The sequence below is a fragment of the Bufo gargarizans genome, chromosome 1 (assembly GCF_014858855.1).
Source record: "Bufo gargarizans isolate SCDJY-AF-19 chromosome 1, ASM1485885v1, whole genome shotgun sequence".
Lineage (NCBI taxonomy): Eukaryota > Metazoa > Chordata > Amphibia > Anura > Bufonidae > Bufo > Bufo gargarizans.
In genome coordinates this window covers 409,610,106-409,631,981 of record NC_058080.1, presented here as the reverse complement: position 1 = coordinate 409,631,981, position 21,876 = coordinate 409,610,106, and the positions used below count along the sequence as shown (strand labels likewise).

At 41.3% G+C, this 21,876-nt stretch overlaps 2 protein-coding genes and 1 long non-coding RNA gene across 3 annotated transcripts; all 3 read right to left on the bottom strand.

Annotated features, from left to right (window-relative positions):
• Positions 1-128: 128 nt before the first annotated feature.
• Positions 129-4,471, bottom strand: LOC122932103. Its single transcript, XM_044286321.1, has 3 exons — positions 3,677-4,471; positions 1,289-1,325; positions 129-261 (listed from the first exon to the last, which is right to left on the bottom strand). Exons 1-2 carry the CDS (start codon positions 4,409-4,411, stop codon positions 1,317-1,319), a joined length of 744 nt encoding a protein of 247 aa, XP_044142256.1. The 5' UTR covers positions 4,412-4,471; the 3' UTR covers positions 129-261; positions 1,289-1,316.
• A 167-nt stretch (positions 4,472-4,638) lies between these two features.
• On the bottom strand, positions 4,639-8,617 carry LOC122932099. The gene is made up of 3 exons (XR_006388276.1): positions 8,129-8,617; positions 5,741-5,777; positions 4,639-4,708 (listed from the first exon to the last, which is right to left on the bottom strand). It is a non-coding gene; the product is annotated as an uncharacterized LOC122932099 (long non-coding RNA).
• A 1,557-nt stretch (positions 8,618-10,174) lies between these two features.
• On the bottom strand, positions 10,175-13,620 carry LOC122932090. The gene is made up of 2 exons (XM_044286299.1): positions 12,570-13,620; positions 10,175-10,218 (listed from the first exon to the last, which is right to left on the bottom strand). Exons 1-2 carry the CDS (start codon positions 13,302-13,304, stop codon positions 10,210-10,212), a joined length of 744 nt encoding a protein of 247 aa, XP_044142234.1. The 5' UTR covers positions 13,305-13,620; the 3' UTR covers positions 10,175-10,209.
• Positions 13,621-21,876: the final 8,256 nt, after the last annotated feature.

Below are 21,876 nucleotides of genomic sequence, written 5' to 3'. Positions count from 1 at the left end.
TAGAGGATGATGAGATCCGCACACCCTATTGGGTAATGGGTGCCCACGGAGGACGAAGGATCGTCACGTAGTACAATGAAGAAATTCGTGGCACACCACAGTAGTTTTGATGCAATTTAATTATAGGTTGATGTTTTACATCATTTCATTTCATATATTCATATATTCACATATATAATTGATACATCCGGGTAGAAGCAAATCAAACTTGCATAGCATGTCCCAACGTTTCGGCCATATGTCTGGCCTTTGTCAAGGGATCTATAAGAAATTATATAAATTGGAAACATTTGTAAGTTCATGTGAATGAAATGAGGATCATGAAAGAGATTCTGGAAAAATCAATTGAGGGTCCAGTATATGTCAAAGCAAGAAAGCAACTTAAAGGGGAAATAATTCCAAGAGTATCATCATTACAGCAAGACACAGTGAGGCATTGACGGACAGCATATAAGGGGTAGCAATGGTGGCATCATATGTTAGCATAATAATTATAAGTCAGTGGAACACTTGAATATATACATACATAAGTAAGTCTTATCATATAAATCAGGAAGTCTGGCTATAAGTCCCCTGATATGGTGTCCCTAGATGCCTGTTGTAATGTACAAGTCGTTAAATAGTCTCTAGAGGAAGAGGGAAGAGACCAGTAATTACCTGAAGTGGTTAGCTGTAAGAATTCGGCCGGATGTGAACGCTGTGTGGGGCGCGCTGGGTTTTATAAAGGAGGCTAGAGTGTACTGTCTAGATGGTGGCTGCGTGCGTCCGCGATGACGTCATGCCGTTGGCGCATGCGCAATGGTCAATATTAGTCACATAAGGGCATATGTGTTGCCCTTACTGTAGATATCATAAGATGGAACCTGCAATAAATAGTTAGCTCTATTGTAGTGTGTGGCTATGCTAAGGGAACTATGGTTCACTGTTGTTATATAATCTGATTGATATGTATAGTTATGGAGGCCGCAAGTATCACACAGAAGGAAATCACATAGATGAGGACATCGCATTAATGGGTTGTAAATCACATCATATTATAGATAACATCTTTTATGGATAACATTATATCATGGATAACAATTATTAATGATAGTCACAGATAATGATATATAATAATGTTAATATATACTATTAATATCTAATGATTACTAGGTTATGTGGATGAGGGGAAAAAAGGAAGGGGATGAATGGGGTAAAGGAAGGGAGGGAAAAAGGGAAAAGGGAAGGGGCAAGGAAAGGGGGGGAAGGGAGGTAGGGGAAAAGGGTAGGGGGGGGGGGGGTTTCTCACCCATATGGTCTAGATCTATATTCCAATTCTATCGAATCTGTGAGGAGAAACATATAATCATTGTTAGTAAACTAGACAAATAAGATACAACAATAATAATATATAAAGTCCATTATATATTGAAGAAGAAATCGCATTCCCGATTTAGTCCTTTGGGGCTCAGTGTGTCCAGGCGATGGATCCAGTATGATTCCCGTTGTTTAAGCAATAGTATCTGGTTTCCACCCCTACGTGGGGTTTTAATATGTTCTAATACCTGGAATCTCAAAGATGAGATCTGGTGGTTCCTTTCCTTGAAATGGGCAGGGATTGGTAAAAGTAGTTGGTTGGTTCTTATGGTGGATTTGTGTTTCGATATCCTATCTCTGATATGCTGGGTGGTTTCACCCACATAACATAGTCCGCAAGGGCATTTGATAAGATAAACCACATTCGTGGAATCGCATGTAAAAAAGTCATTGATTGTGTAACGTTTGCCCGAATGTGGGTGTGTCACTGTATTCCCTTTAATCACACTTGAGCACTGTGCGCAATGGAGGCAGGGAAAAGTGCCCGTTTGTGGGGGACCTAGAAACCTCTGGCGTGGAAGTTTTGTCTGGGGTCCAATGTCTGCTCGGACCAATCCATCCCTTATGTTTTTAGTGCGTTTGTAACAGGTTAATGGCGGAATTTGGAACTCTGTTATCCCTGGATAGGCTTGTGTCAGTATATGCCAGTGTCGTTTAAGTATATGTTGTATTTTTGGTGTTAAAGGATGGTATGTGAGTATACTAGGTATACGTCTAGAGGATTGTGGCTGTGAGTTAGTCGTATCTGAGGGTTTAGGTTTCTGTGTAAAGGAATGATCGGGGTAGCCTCTCTCAGTAAATTTCTTAGTCATTTCGTCTAGTCTCTTTGCCTTTATGGAGGAATCGCTGACAATGCGTTCTACCCGAGTTAATTGGGAGCGTGGTAGTGATTTCTTGGTGGCTTTTGGGTGGTTGCTAGAATATAGTAGGAGGCTATTTCTATCAGTCGGTTTATTGTATAAATCAAAAGTTATGTTGCCAACTTCATCTTTAAGTACTAGGGTGTCCAGGAAACTAATTTGATTATTATCAATTTGCATGGTGAAGCTTAATTCAGGATATATATTGTTGAGATACTGATGAAAGGCTTCTGCACTAGATGTGGGTCCGCTCCATAGACAAAAAATATCGTCTATGAAGCGTAACCACACTCGAGCATGTTGCTGAAAAAGAGGATGTTGGTATACATATGTCTCCTCGAAATGGGTCATGTAAGCATTTGCGTACGGGGGGGCCACATTCGCCCCCATCGCGGTACCACGTTTCTGCATGTAAAACGTGTCGCCAAAGAGAAAAAAATTCTCAAATAGTACTGTGGAGAGAAGGGCTAGACAAAATGCTTGTTGTTGGCCAGTGAGTATAGATTGTGTTTGGAGTAAATTGGCTGTTGCTTCAATGCCCTTCTGGTGTTCAATGGATGTATATAAGCTATTTACATCCATAGTTATTAGTATAGTGTTCACTGTAGGTGTGCTCTGACTTAATTTGGTGATGAAGTCCTGAGTGTCTAATAAAAAGGAGCGTGATTTCTTAATGAGGGGGGTCAAGATCTTGTCCAGATAAACGGACAGGGGTGATAGTATAGAGTCTGTAGAAGCAACTATTGGTCTCCCTGGTGGATTATTGAGGTTTTTATGGATTTTTGGAAGAGTATAAAAAACTGGCGTGATTGGGTATTGTTTTGTCAGGAAAGTTACGGTTTTTTCATCTATGATTGCCTGTTCTTGATAGTGTTGGAGTATGTTTTTAATTTTTTTAGCAATGTTCGGAGTTGGATCAGTTGTGAGGGGTTCATATGTGTCTCGGTCATTTAGTTGGTTGGAGATGTCTGTGATATACATTGATTTATCCATGACCACTATGGCCCCTCCCTTATCTGCTGGTTTGATCATGATTTTTGTATTTGTTTGTAATTCTTTTATAGCTCTCCGCTCTTCCACCGTCAAGTTAGATGAATGTTTAAATTCACCCCTGGTGTAGGAATCCAGGGTCTGTTGTATATTTTGTTTAGTGAATGAGATGTAGGTCTCAACTGGGTGGTATGATTTAGGAGGCATATAGGAGCTCTTGTTCCTAAGACCCAATGTTTGTAGTGCCAATGCATCATTCATGTTTCCACCATGTACCACATTTTGTTGATCACCCTGGCCAAAATGTGTTTTTAGTCTGATGGTTCGGTAGAACCGTTGCAGTTCTTGTTCCAAAAGAAAGGTATTTAGTGGTGTGGTGGGACAGAATGATAGGCCCTTTTGCAATACTGAAATTTGGGCAGGTGAGAGAATGACAGAAGAAATGTTCATCACTAAGTTATTCATATTACCTGTGATCGAGTCAGGATTCGATTGTCGGGATCTCCTCCTCTGACTTCTCCGCGGTCGCCTCTTCCTTGTCTGTAACGGTTCTGTCCTCGTCCTAAAAAATGCCTGCGGCGTTGAGTGTTGATCCTTCCGCTTTCTGAACCGGATGAACTTTGTCCTGAGGAGAAGTCGTGATTTCTGTTGTCCCAGCCTGCTTGTGGATTGAGGTCGCGCCATCTGTATACCCTGTTTAGCCTGTAATCCTCGGCGTCCCTGATAAATTTCGCCCTTTTGGTACCTTCTGTATATTTCTGGTATTCGGAAGTTTGTTTAGATGTTTTTTCTTTTAATGTTGTCCACTCTTCCGTGGGTAGTATACTTGATAATTGTTCTTCCGTTGCTGTGATTTGTTTCTGAAGGTCCTCTATAGTATGTCGGGCCTTGTCAATGGTTAGTAACATGAGATCGAATGAGCACTTGTTAATAATGTTCTCAAAGCGGTCACAAAAGTCGGCGTCGTCCTTGAATAATGTCGGACGTAGATGCGAGCGTAAACCTCTCGGTATACGATTATTTTTGTGGTACTCCGTGAGGGTGCTGCAATGTAATATTAAAGAGGTTAATCTACGCAGGTCGCGTGTGTAGTCTCGAGTCTTCCATTCCTGAGCTGGAATCTGTAGAAAGTCGTTGCCAAACTGGACTTGGGAGATGATACTGTTCGTGGTTTCGATGTCATATGAAAATGTATTTGACGACATCTGACCTTGGGGTGCTGAATCTGCAGATTCGTTAGTATAGAGGATGATGAGATCCGCACACCCTATTGGGTAATGGGTGCCCACGGAGGACGAAGGATCGTCACGTAGTACAATGAAGAAATTCGTGGCACACCACAGTAGTTTTGATGCAATTTAATTATATGTTGATGTTTTACATCATTCATTTCATATATTCATATATTCACATATATAATTGATACATCCGGGTAGAAGCAAATCAAACTTGCATAGCATGTCCCAACGTTTCGGCCATATGTCTGGCCTTTGTCAAGGGATCTATAAGAAATTATATAAATTGGAAACATTTGTAAGTTCATGTGAATGAAATGAGGATCATGAAAGAGATTCTGGAAAAATCAATTGAGGGTCCAGTATATGTCAAAGCAAGAAAGCAACTTAAAGGGGAAATAATTCCAAGAGTATCATCATTACAGCAAGACACAGTGAGGCATTGACGGACAGCATATAAGGGGTAGCAATGGTGGCATCATATGTTAGCATAATAATTATAAGTCAGTGGAACACTTGAATATATACATACATAAGTAAAGTCTTATCATATAAATCAGGAAGTCTGGCTATAGGTCCCCTGATATGGTGTCCCTAGATGCCTGTTTGTAATGTACAAGTCGTTAAATAGTCTCTAGAGGAAGAGGGAAGAGACCAGTAATTACCTGAAGTGGTTAGCTGTAAAGAATTCGGCCGGATGTGAACGCTGTGTGGGGCGCGCTGGGTTTTATAAAGGAGGCTAGAGTGTACTGTCTAGATGGTGGCTGCGTGCGTCCGCGATGACGTCATGCCGTTGGCGCATGCGCAATGGTCAATATTAGTCACATAAGGGCATATGTGTTGCCCTTACTGTAGATATCATAAGATGGAACCTGCAATAAATAGTTAGCTCTATTGTAGTGTGTGGCTATGCTAAGGGAACTATGGTTCACTGTTGTTATATAATCTGATTGATATGTATAGTTATGGAGGCCGCAAGTATCACACAGAAGGAAATCACATAGATGAGGACATCGCATTAATGGGTTGTAAATCACATCATATGATAGATAACATCTTTTTATGGATAACATTATATCATGGATAACAATTATTAATGATAGTCACAGATAATGATATATAATAATGTTAATATATACTATTAATATCTAATGATTACTAGGTTATGTGGATGAGGGGAAAAAAGGAAGGGGATGAATGGGGTAAAGGAAGGGAGGGAAAAAGGGAAAAGGGAAGGGGCAAGGAAAGGGGGGGAAGGGAGGTAGGGGAAAAGGGTAGGGGGGGGGGGGGGTTTCTCACCCATATGGTCTAGATCTATATTCCAATTCTATCGAATCTGTGAGGAGAAACATATAATCATTGTTAGTAAACTAGACAAATAAGATACAACAATAATAATATATAAAGTCCATTATATATTGAAGAAGAAATCGCATTCCCGATTTAGTCCTTTGGGGCTCAGTGTGTCCAGGCGATGGATCCAGTATGATTCCCGTTGTTTAAGCAATAGTATCTGGTTTCCACCCCTACGTGGGGTTTTAATATGTTCTAATACCTGGAATCTCAAAGATGAGATCTGGTGGTTCCTTTCCTTGAAATGGGCAGGGATTGGTAAAAGTAGTTGGTTGGTTCTTATGGTGGATTTGTGTTTCGATATCCTATCTCTGATATGCTGGGTGGTTTCACCCACATAACATAATCCGCAAGGGCATTTGATAAGATAAACCACATTCGTGGAATCGCATGTAAAAAAGTCATTGATTGTGTAACGTTTGCCCGAATGTGGGTGTGTCACTGTATTCCCTTTAATCACACTTGAGCACTGTGCGCAATGGAGGCAGGGAAAAGTGCCCGTTTGTGGGGGACCTAGAAACCTCTGGCGTGGAAGTTTTGTCTGGGGTCCAATGTCTGCTCGGACCAATCCATCCCTTATGTTTTTAGTGCGTTTGTAACAGGTTAATGGCGGAATTTGGAACTCTGTTATCCCTGGATAGGCTTGTGTCAGTATATGCCAGTGTCGTTTAAGTATATGTTGTATTTTTGGTGTTAAAGGATGGTATGTGAGTATACTAGGTATACGTCTAGAGGATTGTGGCTGTGAGTTAGTCGTATCTGAGGGTTTAGGTTTCTGTGTAAAGGAATGATCGGGGTAGCCTCTCTCAGTAAATTTCTTAGTCATTTCGTCTAGTCTCTTTGCCTTTATGGAGGAATCGCTGACAATACGTTCTACCCGAGTTAATTGGGAGCGTGGTAGTGATTTCTTGGTGGCTTTTGGGTGGTTGCTAGAATATAGTAGGAGGCTATTTCTATCAGTCGGTTTATTGTATAAATCAAAAGTTATGTTGCCAACTTCATCTTTAAGTACTAGGGTGTCCAGGAAACTAATTTGATTATTATCAATTTGCATGGTGAAGCTTAATTCAGGATATATATTGTTGAGATACTGATGAAAGGCTTCTGCACTAGATGTGGGTCCGCTCCATAGACAAAAAATATCGTCTATGAAGCGTAACCACACTCGAGCATGTTGCTGAAAAAGAGGATGTTGGTATACATATGTCTCCTCGAAATGGGTCATGTAAGCATTTGCGTACGGGGGGGCCACATTCGCCCCCATCGCGGTACCACGTTTCTGCATGTAAAACGTGTCGCCAAAGAGAAAAAAATTCTCAAATAGTACTGTGGAGAGAAGGGCTAGACAAAATGCTTGTTGTTGGCCAGTGAGTATAGATTGTGTTTGGAGTAAATTGGCTGTTGCTTCAATGCCCTTCTGGTGTTCAATGGATGTATATAAGCTATTTACATCCATAGTTATTAGTATAGTGTTCACTGTAGGTGTGCTCTGACTTAATTTGGTGATGAAGTCCTGAGTGTCTAATAAAAAGGAGCGTGATTTCTTAATGAGGGGGGTCAAGATCTTGTCCAGATAAACGGACAGGGGTGATAGTATAGAGTCTGTAGAAGCAACTATTGGTCTCCCTGGTGGATTATTGAGGTTTTTATGGATTTTTGGAAGAGTATAAAAAACTGGCGTGATTGGGTATTGTTTTGTCAGGAAAGTTACGGTTTTTTCATCTATGATTGCCTGTTCTTGATAGTGTTGGAGTATGTTTTTAATTTTTTTAGCAATGTTCGGAGTTGGATCAGTTGTGAGGGGTTCATATGTGTCTCGGTCATTTAGTTGGTTGGAGATGTCTGTGATATACATTGATTTATCCATGACCACTATGGCCCCTCCCTTATCTGCTGGTTTGATCATGATTTTTGTATTTGTTTGTAATTCTTTTATAGCTCTCCGCTCTTCCACCGTCAAGTTAGATGAATGTTTAAATTCACCCCTGGTGTAGGAATCCAGGGTCTGTTGTATATTTTGTTTAGTGAATGAGATGTAGGTCTTAACTGGGTGGTATGATTTAGGAGGCATATAGGAGCTCTTGTTCCTAAGACCCAATGTTTGTAGTGCCAATGCATCATTCATGTTTCCACCATGTACCACATTTTGTTGATCACCCTGGCCAAAATGTGTTTTTAGTCTGATGGTTCGGTAGAACCGTTGCAGTTCTTGTTCCAAAAGAAAGGTATTTAGTGGTGTGGTGGGACAGAATGATAGGCCCTTTTGCAATACTGAAATTTGGGCAGGTGAGAGAATGACAGAAGAAATGTTCATCACTAAGTTATTCATATTACCTGTGATCGAGTCAGGATTCGATTGTCGGGATCTCCTCCTCTGACTTCTCCGCGGTCGCCTCTTCCTTGTCTGTAACGGTTCTGTCCTCGTCCTAAAAAATGCCTGCGGCGTTGAGTGTTGATCCTTCCGCTTTCTGAACCGGATGAACTTTGTCCTGAGGAGAAGTCGTGATTTCTGTTGTCCCAGCCTGCTTGTGGATTGAGGTCGCGCCATCTGTATACCCTGTTTAGCCTGTAATCCTCGGCGTCCCTGATAAATTTCGCCCTTTTGGTACCTTCTGTATATTTCTGGTATTCGGAAGTTTGTTTAGATGTTTTTTCTTTTAATGTTGTCCACTCTTCCGTGGGTAGTATACTTGATAATTGTTCTTCCGTTGCTGTGATTTGTTTCTGAAGGTCCTCTATAGTATGTCGGGCCTTGTCAATGGTTAGTAACATGAGATCGAATGAGCACTTGTTAATAATGTTCTCAAAGCGGTCACAAAAGTCGGCGTCGTCCTTGAATAATGTCGGACGTAGATGCGAGCGTAAACCTCTCGGTATACGATTATTTTTGTGGTACTCCGTGAGGGTGCTGCAATGTAATATTAAAGAGGTTAATCTACGCAGGTAGCGTGTGTAGTCTCGAGTCTTCCATTCCTGAGCTGGAATCTGTAGAAAGTCGTTGCCAAACTGGACTTGGGAGATGATACTGTTCGTGGTTTCGATGTCATATGAAAATGTATTTGACGACATCTGACCTTGGGGTGCTGAATCTGCAGATTCGTTAGTATAGAGGATGATGAGATCCGCACACCCTATTGGGTAATGGGTGCCCACGGAGGACGAAGGATCGTCACGTAGTACAATGAAGAAATTCGTGGCACACCACAGTAGTTTTGATGCAATTTAATTATAGGTTGATGTTTTACATCATTTCATATATTCATATATTCACATATATAATTGATACATCCGGGTAGAAGCAAATCACACTTGCATAGCATGTCCCAACGTTTCGGCCATATGTCTGGCCTTTGTCAAGGGATCTATAAGAAATTATATAAATTGGAAACATTTGTAAATTCATGTGAATGAAATGAGGATCATGAAAGAGATTCTGGAAAAATCAATTGAGGGTCCAGTATATGTCAAAGCAAGAAAGCAACTTAAAGGGGAAATAATTCCAAGAGTATCATCATTACAGCAAGACACAGTGAGGCATTGACGGACAGCATATAAGGGGTAGCAATGGTGGCATCATATGTTAGCATAATAATTATAAGTCAGTGGAACACTTGAATATATACATACATAAGTAAAGTCTTATCATATAAATCAGGAAGTCTGGCTATAAGTCCCCTGATATGGTGTCCCTAGATGCCTGTTTGTAATGTACAAGTCGTTAAATAGTCTCTAGAGGAAGAGGGAAGAGACCAGTAATTACCTGAAGTGGTTAGCTGTAAGAATTCGGCCGGATGTGAACGCTGTGTGGGGCGCGCTGGGTTTTATAAAGGAGGCTAGAGTGTACTGTCTAGATGGTGGCTGCGTGCGTCCGCGATGACGTCATGCCGTTGGCGCATGCGCAATGGTCAATATTAGTCACATAAGGGCATATGTGTTGCCCTTACTGTAGATATCATAAGATGGAACCTGCAATAAATAGTTAGCTCTATTGTAGTGTGTGGCTATGCTAAGGGAACTATGGTTCACTGTTGTTATATAATCTGATTGATATGTATAGTTATGGAGGCCGCAAGTATCACACAGAAGGAAATCACATAGATGAGGACATCGCATTAATGGGTTGTAAATCACATCATATTATAGATAACATCTTTTATGGATAACATTATATCATGGATAACAATTATTAATGATAGTCACAGATAATGATATATAATAATGTTAATATATACTATTAATATCTAATGATTACTAGGTTATGTGGATGAGGGGAAAAAGGAAGGGGATGAATGGGGTAAAGGAGGGAGGGAAAAAGGGAAAGGGAAGGGGCAAGGAAAGGGGGGGAAGGGAGGTAGGGGAAAGGGTAGGGGGGGGGGGGGTTTCTCACCCATATGGTCTAGATCTATATTCCAATTCTATCGAATCTGTGAGGAGAAACATATAATCATTGTTAGTAAACTAGACAAATAAGATACAACAATAATAATATATAAAGTCCATTATATATTGAAGAAGAAATCGCATTCCCGATTTAGTCCTTTGGGGCTCAGTGTGTCCAGGCGATGGATCCAGTATGATTCCCGTTGTTTAAGCAATAGTATCTGGTTTCCACCCCTACGTGGGGTTTTAATATGTTCTAATACCTGGAATCTCAAAGATGAGATCTGGTGGTTCCTTTCCTTGAAATGGGCAGGGATTGGTAAAAGTAGTTGGTTGGTTCTTATGGTGGATTTGTGTTTCGATATCCTATCTCTGATATGCTGGGTGGTTTCACCCACATAACATAGTCCGCAAGGGCATTTGATAAGATAAACCACATTCGTGGAATCGCATGTAAAAAAGTCATTGATTGTGTAACGTTTGCCCGAATGTGGGTGTGTCACTGTATTCCCTTTAATCACACTTGAGCACTGTGCGCAATGGAGGCAGGGAAAAGTGCCCGTTTGTGGGGGACCTAGAAACCTCTGGCGTGGAAGTTTTGTCTGGGGTCCAATGTCTGCTCGGACCAATCCATCCCTTATGTTTTTAGTGCGTTTGTAACAGGTTAATGGCGGAATTTGGAACTCTGTTATCCCTGGATAGGCTTGTGTCAGTATATGCCAGTGTCGTTTAAGTATATGTTGTATTTTTGGTGTTAAAGGATGGTATGTGAGTATACTAGGTATACGTCTAGAGGATTGTGGCTGTGAGTTAGTCGTATCTGAGGGTTTAGGTTTCTGTGTAAAGGAATGATCGGGGTAGCCTCTCTCAGTAAATTTCTTAGTCATTTCGTCTAGTCTCTTTGCCTTTATGGAGGAATCGCTGACAATGCGTTCTACCCGAGTTAATTGGGAGCGTGGTAGTGATTTCTTGGTGGCTTTTGGGTGGTTGCTAGAATATAGTAGGAGGCTATTTCTATCAGTCGGTTTATTGTATAAATCAAAAGTTATGTTGCCAACTTCATCTTTAAGTACTAGGGTGTCCAGGAAACTAATTTGATTATTATCAATTTGCATGGTGAAGCTTAATTCAGGATATATATTGTTGAGATACTGATGAAAGGCTTCTGCACTAGATGTGGGTCCGCTCCATAGACAAAAAATATCGTCTATGAAGCGTAACCACACTCGAGCATGTTGCTGAAAAAGAGGATGTTGGTATACATATGTCTCCTCGAAATGGGTCATGTAAGCATTTGCGTACGGGGGGGCCACATTCGCCCCCATCGCGGTACCACGTTTCTGCATGTAAAACGTGTCGCCAAAGAGAAAAAAATTCTCAAATAGTACTGTGGAGAGAAGGGCTAGACAAAATGCTTGTTGTTGGCCAGTGAGTATAGATTGTGTTTGGAGTAAATTGGCTGTTGCTTCAATGCCCTTCTGGTGTTCAATGGATGTATATAAGCTATTTACATCCATAGTTATTAGTATAGTGTTCACTGTAGGTGTGCTCTGACTTAATTTGGTGATGAAGTCCTGAGTGTCTAATAAAAAGGAGCGTGATTTCTTAATGAGGGGGGTCAAGATCTTGTCCAGATAAACGGACAGGGGTGATAGTATAGAGTCTGTAGAAGCAACTATTGGTCTCCCTGGTGGATTATTGAGGTTTTTATGGATTTTTGGAAGAGTATAAAAAACTGGCGTGATTGGGTATTGTTTTGTCAGGAAAGTTACGGTTTTTTCATCTATGATTGCCTGTTCTTGATAGTGTTGGAGTATGTTTTTAATTTTTTTAGCAATGTTCGGAGTTGGATCAGTTGTGAGGGGTTCATATGTGTCTCGGTCATTTAGTTGGTTGGAGATGTCTGTGATATACATTGATTTATCCATGACCACTATGGCCCCTCCCTTATCTGCTGGTTTGATCATGATTTTTGTATTTGTTTGTAATTCTTTTATAGCTCTCCGCTCTTCCACCGTCAAGTTAGATGAATGTTTAAATTCACCCCTGGTGTAGGAATCCAGGGTCTGTTGTATATTTTGTTTAGTGAATGAGATGTAGGTCTCAACTGGGTGGTATGATTTAGGAGGCATATAGGAGCTCTTGTTCCTAAGACCCAATGTTTGTAGTGCCAATGCATCATTCATGTTTCCACCATGTACCACATTTTGTTGATCACCCTGGCCAAAATGTGTTTTTAGTCTGATGGTTCGGTAGAACCGTTGCAGTTCTTGTTCCAAAAGAAAGGTATTTAGTGGTGTGGTGGGACAGAATGATAGGCCCTTTTGCAATACTGAAATTTGGGCAGGTGAGAGAATGACAGAAGAAATGTTCATCACTAAGTTATTCATATTACCTGTGATCGAGTCAGGATTCGATTGTCGGGATCTCCTCCTCTGACTTCTCCGCGGTCGCCTCTTCCTTGTCTGTAACGGTTCTGTCCTCGTCCTAAAAAATGCCTGCGGCGTTGAGTGTTGATCCTTCCGCTTTCTGAACCGGATGAACTTTGTCCTGAGGAGAAGTCGTGATTTCTGTTGTCCCAGCCTGCTTGTGGATTGAGGTCGCGCCATCTGTATACCCTGTTTAGCCTGTAATCCTCGGCGTCCCTGATAAATTTCGCCCTTTTGGTACCTTCTGTATATTTCTGGTATTCGGAAGTTTGTTTAGATGTTTTTTCTTTTAATGTTGTCCACTCTTCCGTGGGTAGTATACTTGATAATTGTTCTTCCGTTGCTGTGATTTGTTTCTGAAGGTCCTCTATAGTATGTCGGGCCTTGTCAATGGTTAGTAACATGAGATCGAATGAGCACTTGTTAATAATGTTCTCAAAGCGGTCACAAAAGTCGGCGTCGTCCTTGAATAATGTCGGACGTAGATGCGAGCGTAAACCTCTCGGTATACGATTATTTTTGTGGTACTCCGTGAGGGTGCTGCAATGTAATATTAAAGAGGTTAATCTACGCAGGTCGCGTGTGTAGTCTCGAGTCTTCCATTCCTGAGCTGGAATCTGTAGAAAGTCGTTGCCAAACTGGACTTGGGAGATGATACTGTTCGTGGTTTCGATGTCATATGAAAATGTATTTGACGACATCTGACCTTGGGGTGCTGAATCTGCAGATTCGTTAGTATAGAGGATGATGAGATCCGCACACCCTATTGGGTAATGGGTGCCCACGGAGGACGAAGGATCGTCACGTAGTACAATGAAGAAATTCGTGGCACACCACAGTAGTTTTGATGCAATTTAATTATAGGTTGATGTTTTACATCATTTCATTTCATATATTCATATATTCACATATATAATTGATACATCCGGGTAGAAGCAAATCAAACTTGCATAGCATGTCCCAACGTTTCGGCCATATGTCTGGCCTTTGTCAAGGGATCTATAAGAAATTATATAAATTGGAAACATTTGTAAGTTCATGTGAATGAAATGAGGATCATGAAAGAGATTCTGGAAAAATCAATTGAGGGTCCAGTATATGTCAAAGCAAGAAAGCAACTTAAAGGGGAAATAATTCCAAGAGTATCATCATTACAGCAAGACACAGTGAGGCATTGACGGACAGCATATAAGGGGTAGCAATGGTGGCATCATATGTTAGCATAATAATTATAAGTCAGTGGAACACTTGAATATATACATACATAAGTAAAGTCTTATCATATAAATCAGGAAGTCTGGCTATAAGTCCCCTGATATGGTGTCCCTAGATGCCTGTTTGTAATGTACAAGTCGTTAAATAGTCTCTAGAGGAAGAGGGAAGAGACCAGTAATTACCTGAAGTGGTTAGCTGTAAGAATTCGGCCGGATGTGAACGCTGTGTGGGGCGCGCTGGGTTTTATAAAGGAGGCTAGAGTGTACTGTCTAGATGGTGGCTGCGTGCGTCCGCGATGACGTCATGCCGTTGGCGCATGCGCAATGGTCAATATTAGTCACATAAGGGCATATGTGTTGCCCTTACTGTAGATATCATAAGATGGAACCTGCAATAAATAGTTAGCTCTATTGTAGTGTGTGGCTATGCTAAGGGAACTATGGTTCACTGTTGTTATATAATCTGATTGATATGTATAGTTATGGAGGCCGCAAGTATCACACAGAAGGAAATCACATAGATGAGGACATCGCATTAATGGGTTGTAAATCACATCATATGATAGATAACATCTTTTATGGATAACATTATATCATGGATAACAATTATTAATGATAGTCACAGATAATGATATATAATAATGTTAATATATACTATTAATATCTAATGATTACTAGGTTATGTGGATGAGGGGAAAAAGGAAGGGGATGAATGGGGTAAAGGAAGGGAGGGAAAAAGGGAAAAGGGAAGGGGCAAGGAAAGGGGGGGAAGGGAGGTAGGGGAAAGGGTAGGGGGGGGGGGGGTTTCTCACCCATATGGTCTAGATCTATATTCCAATTCTATCGAATCTGTGAGGAGAAACATATAATCATTGTTAGTAAACTAGACAAATAAGATACAACAATAATAATATATAAAGTCCATTATATATTGAAGAAGAAATCGCATTCCCGATTTAGTCCTTTGGGGCTCAGTGTGTCCAGGCGATGGATCCAGTATGATTCCCGTTGTTTAAGCAATAGTATCTGGTTTCCACCCCTACGTGGGGTTTTAATATGTTCTAATACCTGGAATCTCAAAGATGAGATCTGGTGGTTCCTTTCCTTGAAATGGGCAGGGATTGGTAAAAGTAGTTGGTTGGTTCTTATGGTGGATTTGTGTTTCGATATCCTATCTCTGATATGCTGGGTGGTTTCACCCACATAACATAGTCCGCAAGGGCATTTGATAAGATAAACCACATTCGTGGAATCGCATGTAAAAAAGTCATTGATTGTGTAACGTTTGCCCGAATGTGGGTGTGTCACTGTATTCCCTTTAATCACACTTGAGCACTGTGCGCAATGGAGGCAGGGAAAAGTGCCCGTTTGTGGGGGACCTAGAAACCTCTGGCGTGGAAGTTTTGTCTGGGGTCCAATGTCTGCTCGGACCAATCCATCCCTTATGTTTTTAGTGCGTTTGTAACAGGTTAATGGCGGAATTTGGAACTCTGTTATCCCTGGATAGGCTTGTGTCAGTATATGCCAGTGTCGTTTAAGTATATGTTGTATTTTTGGTGTTAAAGGATGGTATGTGAGTATACTAGGTATACGTCTAGAGGATTGTGGCTGTGAGTTAGTCGTATCTGAGGGTTTAGGTTTCTGTGTAAAGGAATGATCGGGGTAGCCTCTCTCAGTAAATTTCTTAGTCATTTCGTCTAGTCTCTTTGCCTTTATGGAGGAATCGCTGACAATGCGTTCTACCCGAGTTAATTGGGAGCGTGGTAGTGATTTCTTGGTGGCTTTTGGGTGGTTGCTAGAATATAGTAGGAGGCTATTTCTATCAGTCGGTTTATTGTATAAATCAAAAGTTATGTTGCCAACTTCATCTTTAAGTACTAGGGTGTCCAGGAAACTAATTTGATTATTATCAATTTGCATGGTGAAGCTTAATTCAGGATATATATTGTTGAGATACTGATGAAAGGCTTCTGCACTAGATGTGGGTCCGCTCCATAGACAAAAAATATCGTCTATGAAGCGTAACCACACTCGAGCATGTTGCTGAAAAAGAGGATGTTGGTATACATATGTCTCCTCGAAATGGGTCATGTAAGCATTTGCGTACGGGGGGGCCACATTCGCCCCCATCGCGGTACCACGTTTCTGCATGTAAAACGTGTCGCCAAAGAGAAAAAAATTCTCAAATAGTACTGTGGAGAGAAGGGCTAGACAAAATGCTTGTTGTTGGCCAGTGAGTATAGATTGTGTTTGGAGTAAATTGGCTGTTGCTTCAATGCCCTTCTGGTGTTCAATGGATGTATATAAGCTATTTACATCTATAGTTATTAGTATAGTGTTCACTGTAGGTGTGCTCTGACTTAATTTGGTGATGAAGTCCTGAGTGTCTAATAAAAAGGAGCGTGATTTCTTAATGAGGGGGGTCAAGATCTTGTCCAGATAAACGGACAGGGGTGATAGTATAGAGTCTGTAGAAGCAACTATTGGTCTCCCTGGTGGATTATTGAGGTTTTTATGGATTTTTGGAAGAGTTTTTCCCTCCCTTCCTTTACCCCATTCATCCCCTTCCTTTTTTCCCCTCATCCACATAACCTAGTAATCATTAGATATTAATAGTATATATTAACATTATTATATATCATTATCTGTGACTATCATTAATAATTGTTATCCATGATATAATGTTATCCATAAAAAGATGTTATCTATAATATGATGTGATTTACAACCCATTAATGCGATGTCCTCATCTATGTGATTTCCTTCTGTGTGATACTTGCGGCCTCCATAACTATACATATCAATCAGATTATATAACAACAGTGAACCATAGTTCCCTTAGCATAGCCACACACTACAATAGAGCTAACTATTTATTGCAGGTTCCATCTTATGATATCTACAGTAAGGGCAACACATATGCCCTTATGTGACTAATATTGACCATTGCGCATGCGCCAATGGCATGACGTCATCGCGGACGCACGCAGCCACCATCTAGACAGTACACTCTAGCCTCCTTTATAAAACCCAGCGCGCCCCACACAGCGTTCACATCTGGCCGAATTCTTTACAGCTAACCACTTCAGGTAATTACTGGTCTCTTCCCTCTTCCTCTAGAGACTATTTAACGACTTGTACATTACAAACAGGCATCTAGGGACACCATATCAGGGGACCTTATAGCCAGACTTCCTGATTTATATGATAAGACTTTACTTATGTATGTATATATTCAAGTGTTCCACTGACTTATAATTATTATGCTAACATATGATGCCACCATTGCTACCCCTTATATGCTGTCCGTCAATGCCTCACTGTGTCTTGCTGTAATGATGATACTCTTGGAATTATTTCCCCTTTAAGTTGCTTTCTTGCTTTGACATATACTGGACCCTCAATGATTTTTCCAGAATCTTTTTATGATCCTCATTTCATTCACATGAATTTACAAATGTTTCCAATTTATATAATTTCTTATAGATCCCTTGACAAAGGCCAGACATATGGCCGAAACGTTGGGACATGCTATGCAAGTTTGATTTGCTTCTACCCGGATGTATCAATTATATATGTGAATATATGAATATATGAAATGAAATGATGTAAAACATCAACCTATAATTAAATTGCATCAAAACTACTGTGGTGTGCCACGAATTTCTTCATTGATTCTCTGCTATGACATGCAGACTGATTCTCTGCTGACATGAAGCCAGATTCTCTGTTACGGGACCTCTCTCCTCTGCCTGGGTGCTGGGCCTAAATATATGACAATGGACTGTTGCAGTGGTGGCTGACGTGAAGCCTGATTCTCTGCTATGACATGCAGACTGATTCTCTGCTGACATGAAGCCAGATTCTCTGTTACGGGACCTCTCTCCTCTGCCTGGGTGCTGGGCCTAAATATATGACAATGGACTGTTACAGGTGGTGGCTGACTGTGAAGCCTGATTCTCTGCTATGACATGCAGACTGATTCTCTGCTGACATGAAGCCAGATTCTCTGTTACGGGACCTCTCTCCTCTGCCTGGGTGCTGGGCCTAAATATATGACAATGGACTGTTGCAGTGGTGGCTGACGTGAAGCCTGATTCTCTGCTATGACATGCAGACTGATTCTCTGCTGACATGAAGCCAGATTCTCTGTTACGGGACCTCTCTCCTCTGCCTGGGTGCCTGGGCCTAAATATATGAGAATGGACTGTTCCAGTGGTGGGTGACGTGAAGCCAGATTCTCTGCTATGGGACCTCTCTCCAATTGATATTGGTTAATTTTTATTTATTTTATTTTAATTTGTATTCATTTCCCTATCCACATTTGTTTGCAGGGGATTTACCTACATGTTGCTGCCTTTTGCAGCCCTCTAGCCCTTTCCTGGGCTGTTTTACAGCCTTTTTAGTGCCGAAAAGTTTGGGTCCCCATTGACTTCAATGGGGTTCGGGTTCGGGACAAAGTTCGGATCGGGTTCGGATCCCGAACCCGAACATTTCCGGGAAGTTCGGCCGAACTTCTCGAACCCGAACATCCAGGTGTCCGCTCAACTCTAATTGTGCATTATCTGGATGATTTTTTATTTGTGGGTCCAGCTGATTTGCTGTCAGAATTTTCTTGTGTTTGTGCAGAGTTTGGTATTCCCCTGGCTTCTGAGAAGACGGTTTTGCCTTCTAGTTGTGTTGAATATTTAGGGATAGTTATTGATTCATGTGTTGGTGAGTTTCGCTTACCGGAAGAAAAAATTTTGAAAGCCGTTTTGTTAATTAGGAATTTTTTATTGCGTCATAGTGTTACTGTTAGAGAAGTACAATAGTTGTTAGGTTTGTTAGCATTTTGTTGCAGGATGATGCCTATGGGGCGAGTTTTCTCAGACAGCTATCTGCTCGTATTGCTGGATTGCTCAATCCTTGTTTACATGTATCTTTATGCAACAATATCAGGGATGACCTTTCGGTGTGGTTGAGCTTTTTGCAAGATTTTAATGGTAGATCTTTCTGGCAAGATGATTTTATTGACCCGGTACAATTGAAACTGTTCACAGATGCAGCAGGTAGTTTTGGTGCTTTTTGGTCCTCTGCTTTGTGGCACGACTTATGGGTTGCGAATGCTGTATTGTCTAATTTGGTTTTGTTAGAATGGTTTCCAGTTGTAGTGGCGTTAGTGCTTTGGGGTCAGAATTTTAGAGATAAATGTATCTGTTTGCATATACAGTACAGACCAAGTTTGGACACACCTTCTCATTCAAAGAGTTTTCTATTTTCATGACTATGAAAATTGTAGATTCACACTGAAGGCATCAAAACTATGAATTAACACATGTGGAATTATATACATAACAAAAACGTGTGAAACAACTGAAAATATGTCATATTCTAGGTTCTTCAAAGTAGCCACCTTTTGCTTTGATTACTGCTTTGCACACTCTTGGCATTCTCTTGATGAGCTTCAAGAGGAAGTCACCTGAAATGGTTTTCACTTCACAGGTGTGCCCTGTCAGGTTTAATAAGTGGGATTTCTTGTCTTATAAATGGGGTTGGGACCATCAGTTGCGTTGTGGAGAAGTCAGGTGGATACACAGCTGATAGTCCTACTGAATAGACTGTTAGAATTTGTATTATGGCAAGAAAAAAGCAGCTAAGTAAAGAAAAACGAGTGGCCATCATTACTTTAAGAAATGAAGGTCAGTCAGTCCAAAAAATTGGGAAAACTTTGAAAGTGTCCCCAAGTGCAGTCACAAAAAGTATCAAGCGCTACAAAGAAACTGGCTCACATACGGACCGCCCCAGGAAAGGAAGACCAAGAGTCACCTCTGCTGCGGAGGATAAGTTCATCCGAGTCAACAGCCTCAGAAATCGCAGGTTAACAGCAGCTCAGATTAGAGACCAGGTCAATGCCACACAGAGTTCTAGCAGCAGACACATCTCTAGAACAACTGTTAAGAGGAGACTGTGTGAATCAGGCCTTCATGGTAGAATATCTGCTAGGAAACCACTGCTAAGGACAGGCAACAAGCAGACGAGACTTGTTTGGGCTAAAGAACACAAGGAATGGACATTAGACCAGTGGAAATCTGTGCTTTGGTCTGATGAGTCCAAATTTGAGATCTTTGGTTCCAACCACTGTGTCTTTGTGCAACACAGAAAAGGTGAACGGATGGAATCTACATGCCTGGTTCCCACCGTGAAGCATGGAGGAGGAGGTGTGATGGTGTGGGGGTGCTTTGCTGGTGACACTGTTGGGTATTTATTCAAAATTGAAGGCATACTGAACCAGCATGGCTACCACAGCATGGCTACCATCCGGTTTGCGTTTAGTTGGACCATCATTTATTTTTCAACAGGACCTGGCCTCCACAGTCACCGGACCTGAACCCAATCAAGATGGTTTGGGGTGAGCTGGACTGCAGAGTGAAGGCAAAAGGGCCAACAAGTGCTAAGCATCTCTGGGAACTCCTGGGAACTCCAAGTGACTACCTCTTGAAGCTCATCAAGAGAATGCCAAAAGTGTGCAAAGCAGTAATCAAAGCAAAAGGTGGCTACTTTGAAGAACTTAGAATATGACATATTTTCAGTTGTTTCACACTTTTTTGTTATGTATATAATTCCACATGTGTTAATTCATAGTTTTGATGCCTTCAGTGTGAATCTACAATTTTCATAGTCATGAAAATGAAAACTCTTTGAATGAGAAGGTGTGTCCAAACTTTTGGTCTGTACTGTTGATAATAAGGGCGTAAAGTTTGCTGTTAATTGCTTATCGTCTAAATGTCCTTTGGTAATCAAACTTTTACCTCATTTAGTTTTGCTCTGTTTGAGAATAAATATTTGGCTTAAGGCTGTGCACATTCCAGGTATTGATCATGAGATTGCTGATTCTTTGTCACGTTTTCAGATGGACCGTTTTTGGAATTTGGTGCCGTCGGCTGATGTTTTTAGGACTCCTCGTCTGAAGCACCTTTGGGGACTAGTTTGGTCTTAGCTTTGTATTTGTTGAGTCGTTCTGTGGCTACCACAACATGGAAAACCTATTTATCGGCTTGGTAGCACTGTTACCACTTTGCCTCTGGATTGTCAGTTTCTCCTTTGATAGCTAATAGTGTTGATCGAGCACCAAAGTGCTCGGGTGCTCAGGTGCTCGGGCCGAACACCTTGGGATGTTCGGGTGCTCTACCGAGCACAATGAAAGTTAATGGGAGAACCCGAGCATTAAACCAGGCACCCCCTGCTCTGAAGAGTGGAGGGTGTGTGGTTCATAGAAAAAGGTCAGAAATTAATGGTAACACCACCGAAACGGTACGGGAACAGCATGGGGAGGATGTCTGAATGCATCCTGGACTCCCAGGTCGCTGCTGGGAACGATGTTGACCAAGTAGTATGCTACTTGTACAGACTGACACTAATACGCACAAAACGGAAGATAAAATCGATTTTAGAGGAAAAATTGTTATGAAATATACTTTACTATACATTTAGGCTACATGCACACGACCATTCCGTTTTTTGCGGTCCGCGGATCAGCAAAAAACGTGTGCCTTCCGCAATTACTGGAATGGAACGGGCGGCCCATTGTAGAAATGCCTATTCTTGTCCGCAAAACGGACAAGTATAGGACATGCTATATTTTTTTTGCGGGGCCACGGAACGTAGAAAAGGATGCGGACAGCACACGGAGTGCTGTCCGTATCTTTTGAAGCCCTATTGAAGTGAATGTGTCCGCACCTGAGCTGCAAAAACTGCAGCTCGGATGCGGACCCGAAAAACGGCTGTGTGCATGAGGCCTTACTTGTATATAAAGTGCAAGTGCTGCCAAAAATTACAAGGAAGAGGCACTCCGATACAACCTGTATATCACATAATGGAGGGCCTTATTCACATTGTGGTACAATTGTTCACGTAGTGGAACGCCTACACTCATAAAGCCTATGCGCTAAGTGAAAGAACTTCCAAAAATTACAAGGAACCGGCACTCCAATACACCCTTTATTACACATAAAGAAGGGCATTAGTGATGAGCGAGCATGCTCGGCCGAATGCCTGTTCGGCTTGAGCATTTCTATGC

What these genes read in the sequence shown, in the direction of transcription:
- LOC122932090 (XM_044286299.1), bottom strand. Translation starts at nt 13,304, where the DNA reads ATGTCGTCAAATACATTTTCATATGACATCGAAACCACGAACAGTATC.
- LOC122932103 (XM_044286321.1), bottom strand. Translation starts at nt 4,411, where the DNA reads ATGTCGTCAAATACATTTTCATATGACATCGAAACCACGAACAGTATC.